At 32.9% G+C, this 9,823-nt stretch overlaps 1 protein-coding gene across 2 annotated transcripts in view; it reads right to left on the reverse strand.

The window, feature by feature from the left end:
• LOC145295981 (uncharacterized) overlaps positions 1-9,823 on the reverse strand; it is a 124,255-nt gene that overhangs the window by 33,788 nt on the left and 80,644 nt on the right. For both annotated transcript variants that reach the window (XM_080141924.1, XM_080141925.1), the window contains exon 2: positions 9,716-9,823. This exon is cut by the window's right edge and continues 69 nt beyond it. In XM_080141924.1, the coding sequence (XP_079998050.1) occupies positions 9,716-9,823 (108 nt within the window). The remainder of the gene's footprint in view (positions 1-9,715) is intronic.

A 9,823-nucleotide genomic window follows, 5' to 3' on the forward strand; every position in this document is an offset into this window, starting at 1 on the left:
GCTTTACCAACAGCAACGATAATGAAGCTCAAACAGCCGATTGTTTTTCTCAATTATCACAAAATAGTCCCCCCGACTCTTATCATTTATTTTTAGAACTACATATATAAAGAATGGCACATTTAACTTTTTTTTTTGTCAAACGAGAGAAAAGGCAAAATTAGGTTAAAAGTGTTCCCACGCCACGCCATTTTTTTTTTCTTTTTTTAATTTAGTTCTTTATTTTGTTTCGAATATTGTATAAAACAGAAAAACAATCTACTATTTCCTTTAGAACACAATATGAAAACCTACGGAAATTAACGCCAATAAAAATGCTAAAACTAGACTTTATATATACTGATCATTAATAAAAACAAAAAACAAAACAAAAATAACAACAAAAAAAATAACACGTATGAATTTAACGGAGGTGACCATCCTGGAATAAAGTCCAGAATAGTTAACAGTTGAGAACTTGTGGACAAAATAAATACATAAAAACAACAAATCAGTTATAACAGTAAAATTAAATTCTCAACTGATCCATATAATCTTAACATATGGAAGCTAAGATTTTTTTAATATCAGAATTTTACTTCAATGTTTGTGTGCTTATCCGGACACGAAAAACAACATGGCGAACGAGATTGTCGCTAAACTTAGTCAATTAGGTGTGGTTTTACGAAGTTTTTTTTTGTTTGAGGGGGGTTTGCCACTCATACTTATGGTTATTACTAGAATGTATCTGGAACTTAATGTAGGGAGTTCAAGTATTTTAATTTACCTGGATACAAATGTTGAAAAACACCTTAGCATTCATCTTGTTTATAGGAGATCGCAACAAGCATCCGGAAGCCCCCCCCCCCCGCATCTTTTGCTGTCTAAAGTAAAGGAGATCTCTTTAGATCCTGGGGCTAAGGCGGAAGTTAAATTTTTAATAGTATTTTATCGCCTATAGAAGAAAGAGTTTTTTTTTTATTGTATTATTTAAAATCTCGTGTTAAAGAGAGATAAGCACGAGATTTAGAACGAAAACAATCTCGAACTAATTAAAACAAGGAAAAAAAGTTTGAGACATATTGCATAATATGATGAAAACCCCGTGGTATTTGCATTTTTGAAGAAAGTAAGGGAGGCGGAGAAAAAGAAAAGGAAGTAGTGGGGTTATTGGAATGTAGGGGTTTAGGTCTACGTCTGAAGGGCCGAAAAAAACGATTGTTATAATAGGTCGTCTTTAAGACAATTTAATATTAGAAGAGCATTCGCTCGAGGAAACAGGCATTTACAAGCTTAAAAAAAATAAAATAAGAACAATACCCGTTCCAGGATGGATAAAAATAATTATTTGAACAAAGGTTGTTGTCCCTTTACAAATATTAAAATAAAGATATAATTTATTTATTTATTTGCGGGCGGTTATTCTTATCTTCCTAGTTGTTGTTTCACGACGTTTCGGCCAACTATTCCTTTGACCTTTGTCAGATGGTTAACCGCAATAGGATAGGAATGTTGAGTCTCTTAAATGTATCCTCAATAATTACTGCCTTCCATAGTTGTTGTCGTCTCACCACGTTTTGGCCAACTCATCCTTCATATGGAACGCAGTAATTAATTTTGAGCTATTTATAAAGGCGTGGAGGCCACTCAAGGATAAGGGTTAATGAATGTACGGAAGTCAATAGGAAACTATCGTAGTAATCGTTAGTTATGGAAATTTGGTAAATTAGATTACTTAAGGGGACAGCTCATCAAAAACTTGTTCACGTTGGACTTGAAGACGACCGTATTTAATTTGCATATTAAATGAAAAGAGACTGCAATGGTTACCGGTGCAGTTTATGGACTCAGTATTGTGTGTTCGAGTTCAGTTAAGGCTATTATCGCCCCTTTTTTGAAAGGCGTACATCCATCTGAGTTTCCTTCAACTATGGTCGGACAAACCAAATTTTTTGTAAAGCAACGCGTCTAGAAAAAATACTATCAACCTTATTAATAACCTAACTGTATTTGTCAAGAGGTGTAAAATTATCATTGACAATCTTTTTTAAGGAATATTAGTTTGGATGCTCTGAGAGAACCTTTTTTTAGGAATATTAGTTTGGATGCTCTGGGAGAACTTTTTTTTTTAAAGAATATTAGTTTGGATGCTCTGGGAGAACTTTTTTTTAGGAATATTAATTTTAATGCACTGGGAGAACTTTTTTTTTTTTTTTTAGGAATATTAGTTTTGATGCTCTGGGAGAATTTTTTAAAGGAATATTAGTTGTGATGCACCAGGAGAACTATTTTTACGAATATTAGTTTTGATGCTCTGGGAAAACTATTTTTTTTTAAGGAATATTAGTTGTGATGCAACAGGAGAACTATTTTAGGAATATCAGTTTTGATTCTCTGGGAGAACTTTATTTTTTTAAGGAATATTAATTTTGATGCACCAGGAGAACTATTTTAGGAATATCAGTTTTGATTCTCTGGGAGAACTTTATTTAGGAATATTAGTTTTGATGCTCTAGGATAACTTTTTTTTACGAATATTAATTTTGAGGCTCCGGGAGCACTTTTTTTTTAAGGAATATTAGTTTTGATGCTCTGGGTGTAATTTCGTTTTTTTAGGAATATTAATTTTGATGCTCTGGGAGAACTTTTCTTTAGGAATATTAATTTTGATGCACCAGGAGAACTATTTTAGGAATATCAGTTTTGATTCTCTGGGAGAACTTTATTTAGGAATATTAGTTTTGATGCTCTAGGATAACTTTTTTTTACGAATATTAATTTTGAGGCTCCGGGAGCACTTTTTTTTTAAGGAATATTAGTTTTGATGCTCTGGGTGTAATTTCTTTTTTTTAGGAATATTAATTTTGATGCTCTGGGAGAACTTTTCTTTAGGAATATTAATTTTGATGCACTGGGAGAACTATTTTTTTTTTTTAAGGAATATTAGTTTTCATGCACCGGAAGAACTTTTTTTAGGAATATTAGTTTTGATGCTCTGGGAGAATGGTGGGTTAAACTAAGTCGTGGAGCAGCTTCTATGTTTGTTTATTTATCTTTATTCTCTTCTAATTGACTATATTGTCCTAAGTCTGTTTATAATTATCTTTTGTTGTTTACATTTTTATGTTTATGATTTTTTGTATTGTTGGATAGATTAATTCAGCTATTACGATTATTATCTCCTGGATTATAACTATAGTTTGAGTCAGTATATTAGTTTTCCTAATTGTCTCCACTTCAGATTTCATATTATCACTATATCATAAATTGAATAAAACATTATTGTAATAAGTTTTGTAATAAATAACATTTTGAAGATATATTTTATTAGATAAAACGCTACATTCTATTTGAGATGTTAGGTATGATGGAAGTGATCATAGACATTGGATGGTTAGATTTTTGTGACATTTTCAACTGTGAAGAGAACATAAAAAGAACAAATATTAATCATTTAACACCATTTTCGAGATATAATATGCCAGGATCAAAGTATAGTATACAGCTTGTAAACAAAATTGATTTGAAACCAGTGGAGAAATTTAGGTAGGGTAGTCCATAGAGTAAATGGGCTATTGTGGTGACTATTGAAGTAAAGTGATGAGCAGATGGCAAAGAAATGAAAGAAACTGCTTGGATGAATGGTCTAATGAGTAGGGCTATGGCAACAGCATATTCTTTTCATTGTTTTGAAACTCGAGTATATATCTGACACAGTAAGACACAATTAATCAACCGAGAACCACATCACTCTAAATAAAAACATATATCAATGGATATATACCTGCCAATCAAAACAAGGAAAAGAATATGATATGCTGTTGTCATAGCCCTACTAATGAGTAAGGAAAGGTTGAACAAACTACTACTATCTACCATTTTGATGTCATTATGTAACGTAGCTGAGGCATTCTTCAATCCCCGCAGTCTGTCCAATTCTTCGACAGATTCAGCTCGCCGAATTTCTGTAGTCGCATTGGTGACGTGGCAGCATCAGTTTCCACTTCCTTCTTCCCGTTGTTGTAGACATTTTCCTTTTCTCGACAACAGCGTTCATAAATGTTATTAATAGATAAATATTATAAATGCAGGAGTTGAAACTCTTTTTTGGGTTTCATTCTTTCTTTCATGAGTATATATGCATACACACGCAACAGCATCAACATCCTCCCAATTTAGGATGAAGGAAGTAGCTATGCGAAAGCCAACCTGTTCTCTCTAGTTATTCAGTGAAAAGAGACAGACATATTCTCATTCGCCATGTAAGACTAGCGGCTTCCTGTCCCTGTGACGTCACTGCCAGGACACTCTTACTCTACTTCTAATTGAAAATATCCACCCAGTTTTAATCTTATATCGAAGTTTACCATATTAACTACTTTTACACATCCGCATCAAATTATTATTACACTTTCTCACAATTTTTAAAATTCTAAACGAGTATATATATATATAACTACTTCTTTTACTCACATAAATTTATATGGAAGTATAAATTTATGCGTAAACTTTAAGTATTTATTTCAAAAGTGCTCAATATGTAGGTAGAGCTAGTTAGTAATTTATAAAATATATATGGCGATTAAGCTACACTGAATATTCGACGTTTCATCCACTCTAGGATTCATCAGGCTTATGCGCGAATTCTGTGGTTGTTTATCGTTTTTATATGGTCCTCTTCTATTGAGGATTTAGTTAGCCAATCAGCTTTCTAGTATCCACCGCGCCCCTTCCTATCAGCCAATGGGCATGCATTTTATCGAACAAAGGATCTGTTTTAAAACTAGGTTAGTGGTTTAAGGCAGATATTTTTTTTGTTAGTTTATATATAAATATACATATGTGTACATACATACATGCACATATATATACATATATATATATATATATATATATATATATATATGCATACATATATGTGTGTGATCGTTTATGTATATTCATGTTTATTTAATTTATTTATTTGTTTATTTTCTATTGTTTTTGTTAGTTTTAAAACTATTTTGTATCGCTATCCTAGAGTAAGTTTTATTTTGTGAACACAGTTATTTGCTATTTCTCTTCTACAGTTTAATAGATTTTGGGGTCCTTTAAAGTACAGGATAGAAAATTTTTAATGAAGGCATAATCTACATGGGTCGTCTAAATGCCTACATGTGGTAGCTTGTCTTATTATTTTCCATTCGACTACCGGCGAAAGTCCGCTTTCTTTGAGTTCCCAGTATTTATTCGCTAGTGTTGTTTTTATACGGTGTTTTTTTTTTGTTGACTGTACTTTTGTGGTCATAGTATCGGGTTTTGAAATCTAAGGAAGGGGTGCGATGGATACTAGAAAGCTGATTGGCTAGCTAAATCCTCAATAGAAGAGGACCATATAAAAACGATAAACAACCACAGAATTCGCGCATAAGCCTGATGAATCCTAGAGTGGATGTGTTATATCTATACGGATGTTTGGGTCTATGTCCAGATTTTGTTCAGATTTTTCGTTTGAACATTAGTGTATTTATTTACATGTAATTTGCTTTGTTTTCGTGCGGAGAAGATAGTTCTTGCGGAATATTTAATTCAGATTTCAAATGATGTATTTTCAAATAAGTTTTCGTTATAATACCTTCACTTTTTATATATTTTAAAGAACGTTTTTCGCTCTATCTAATCGTTTAAATTACAATCGTTTTAAAACAATGATATCTTCTTTTAAGAACATTGAATACAAGATGGAAAAAAGTAAAATCGCACAATTTTCTTATTTCAATTCAAGCTAAGCCGAAAAGCTGCTGAGACAGCTCGCGATATCAATGAAGCATTTGGCCTAGGAACCAATATTGTACGCACAATACAATGGTAGTTTAAGAAATTTTGTGGTGGCGACGAGAGTCATAAAGATGAGAGTAGTAATCGGCCGTCGGATGTTGACAACGATCAGTTAAGAGCTTTAATGTTAATCCATGCACAACTGTTCGAGCACTTGCTTCTAAATCAGACATAACGTATACAACGATTTCCAACCACCCGAGAAATTGAAAACACACACACACACACACACACACACACACACACACACACACACACACACACACACACACACACACACACACACACACACAAAACTTGATAAATGGGTGCCTCACGAATTGAACGACATCCAAAAGAAACGCCGTTATAAAGTGTTATATTCCATTCTTTTACGCAACAAGAGCGACCTGTTTCCCGACTGGGTTGTGAATTGCAATGAAAAGTGGGTTCTTTACTGACGCCCAGCACAATGATTGGATGCCGATGAAGCCCCACGACACTTTTCGAAGCCAGAGTTGCACCAAAAGAAGGTCATGCTGACTGTTTGGTGATCTGCAACCGGTCTTATCCATTACAGTTTTTTTAATGCAGGCGAAACATTTACGGTGGAAAGATACTGCCAATAAATGGATGAAATGTACCAGAAAGTTCGACAACAACACCCAAAAGAAAAGGCCCAAATTCTCCTCCACGACAATGCCCGATCGCACATTGCTTAATCGACCCTGAATAAGTTGAACGAATTGGGCTATGAAACTCCGCATCATCCGCCATACTCTCCAGACCTCTCACCTACTGACTACTATATTTTTAAACATCTCGACAACTTTCTGCATAAGAATGCTTCAAAAACCTAAGCGATATTAAAAACTCCTTCAGCGACTTCATCGCCACCAGAACGCTAGATTTTCACGTTGCTGGCATAAATAAACTTTTTTTTGCGTTGACAAAAATGTGTTGATTCTTATAGTGCTCATTTTAATCAATAAAATCTTGTTTGAATCAAGATATGTTCATCTGAAAAAGTTAAAAACCGCAAGAACTTTCTTGTTAACCATATATATATATATATATATATATATATATATATATATATATATATATATATATAATTATTTCCACGTCGCAGCTCGCAGAAATAAATATCCAAGAAAGCCAACAAACCGAAAGTCCAAAACTCGAGTTTCGCCCTCATTTGGGCTCATCAGTTAGACACATCCGATAAGTGGCTGGTTAGTGCTTAACACTTGTCTCACAATTTCACGCGCAGCTACTTTTACAGGGGCTATCCATTGTCTCTCAAGACTGAACAGAGGCATCGCAACCAAAATTTGTAAAGAGTTTATAGAATAATGAAAATAAAATTTTATGTTTACTGTTAAACCAATATTGCTTGCACAGCTGTGTTTTCAAGTTATTTATTTGTCTGCTTTCTTGAAAGGACAAACGTAATGCTAATGTAGGGTTATTGACTTAACACAGTATTATCCTGTATCAGCAGGCGTAACTAAGTTCTATTGTATTGTAAAAAAACGTGACTAAAGAATTTCAGGCCTTGTGCACTGGTTGCTTTTCTTTCCTTGTTCTCAAACTGGTGTTCATGTTTCGTTGTTTTTTTTTTTGGACACATCTTTTTTTTTTCTTTGTTTTCATTTTGCATAGCATATCAACCCTTTTCCGAATTATTTAATTACGAATCCGGTGATTTTGTTAAAAGTTTTATGCTTCAAGTACTTTATATCTTCAAATATTTATTCATGTCGTTTGGTTTGGTGGTTTCGTTTCACGACATATCAACACTTTACCAGGGTATTCAATGTCAAATCTGGTTATTATCTGGTTATTATGGTAAACGTTTTTATATATTTATTCATGTCGTCTGGTTTGATTGTTTTATAGAGGAAAATTGTGTTTTTTTTTTGTTTGACAGAACATAATTGAGTTTTGTAAAGGGAAAGGGGGAGGGAAACAATAATATTAATGTTTGGTGGATTTTACGTCAGGAAGCCGGTATCTTCAAACAACCTGATCTAGTAGCACGAGCTTGCGAACACGTAGATGAAACAATATCTACACACAATAAAGGAGGACAAAAACAATTTAACTATAAAAATGTATATTTTGTAAATTCTGTATTGAAGTGACCCCCCTTTTTTTTAAAATTCAGACGATCACGATTTCCAAAGAAGTATACCCCCTTCCCATTTAAGATCGTTTACAGGTGTGGCCTGTAAGAAAATCATCCCAATTCTACAATTTAATACGATGAGTAAAAAAAGACGTCCACTGGCAATTGAGCACGACTACTCTTCAGTCTACCAAACCTATATGAAAATATGACACGACCATATTGTTTCAAAAAAGGGATTATCGCGTCTTCCCTTTCTCGTTTACGTCTCGGCACTCCTTACAAAACCAGATGTTTGATATCTCAAAACTCGGTTAGTGTCAACTCAAACATAATTTCATTTTTTTCTGTGCATTAGAGGCATTTTAGACGACCAATCAGATCTCATCAAAGCGCTTTTCTTTTTCGTCCCTGGCCACCCCAATAAGTGATCTTATCTTGGAGTACTTCATATACACCCTCTCATTTCTCATACCCCATTTTTTTTGGCTCCCATGTAGAATTCAGTCCCATTAAGAGATCGACCTGCTTTTTCTCGTCCCCCCTCAAACCGGAAAACAGTAGGTAGTTTAGCACCTAAAGAGAGTTGGGAGTGTCCCACTAACACTTTTTGTTTATTTTTGGACTTTCCAGCGCCCCAAGACAATGAAATAAATAAATAAACGACTTCTTATGAAATTTTTTTATGTTATATATATATATGTATATATATATGTATATATATATCTATATATATATATATATATATATATATATATATATATATATAACATAAAGAATTTCATAAGAAGTCGTTTATTTATTTATTTCATATATATATATATATATAATTTTTTATGTATATATATATGCATATATAATTTTTTTATGTATATATATATATATATATATATAATTTTATGTATATATATATGTGTGCACACATTTTATCAAAAAATATATATATGTATATATATATATTTATATATATGCATACATTTTATCAAAAAATATATATATACATATATATATACACACATTTTATAAAATGATAAATAAATAAAATAAAAGATAAAAAATAAAATAAAAATAAAAGATAAAAAATAAAATAAAAAATAAAATAAAAAATAACTTTGATTCAGGGAATCTTAAGTAGGACGGTGTGTTTGTAGGATTATGGTGAATGACAACCCCAGCTAAGACTGGCATAGACCAACAAAAGGCACAGTGATGAGGATAACCATAGACCAACCTTCCCAATGTCTGAGTGGCTTTGTGCCTAATTTTTTGTTTTGCATTTTTTTTTCACAGAATAAAAGACATATAACTCAAAGCGTCGTATCATCAGAAATGTCAAATAAATAAATATTTTTTATGTTTCACAAAAAAGTTTTTGTTTCTTCATTTGTTCTTACGTTTATCACATGTCATTTTGCTCTCAGTCGTTTTTTTTTTTAATCTTGTTAGCAGGGTCTGATGGCCCGAGAGGAAGATCAAAACTGATAAACGCAGACGAAAATTAAATCTGGACACTTGTGTGAAGAAGAGTAGACTTCGATGGTATGGCCACATTGAAAGAATTTATGAGAGTTCTTAAGTTTGTAAAAGTAGAACAACTGAAATAGCGTGTTCAGTTTACAATGAAAGATCAAGGAAAACGTCAGTCAATTTCTTAAAGCTGTCCAACGTATGCCAGCATAAAAAAAAAACGGACGTTAAACGGAATATGATGATAATGGTCCTGAAGAACATGGACGATTGTGCCATCGGCCATCCGGCCCACCTCTTACGAACAGACGTTTAGCAAAATAGTTGAAAAAGTAAACTTACCGGTGCTAATTTGTAAAAAAGATGACACGAGCCCGAGTTTTCTCGCCGTTTTCAAATATTTATTTTGCATTGGTCCAAGCAAAATTAACCAAATGAGCATGAGGATGA

Source organism: Euprymna scolopes, chromosome 16 (assembly GCF_053919585.1).
Source record: "Euprymna scolopes isolate OS-2025 chromosome 16, ASM5391958v1, whole genome shotgun sequence".
In the NCBI taxonomy this organism is placed as follows: Eukaryota; Metazoa; Mollusca; class Cephalopoda; order Sepiida; family Sepiolidae; genus Euprymna; species Euprymna scolopes.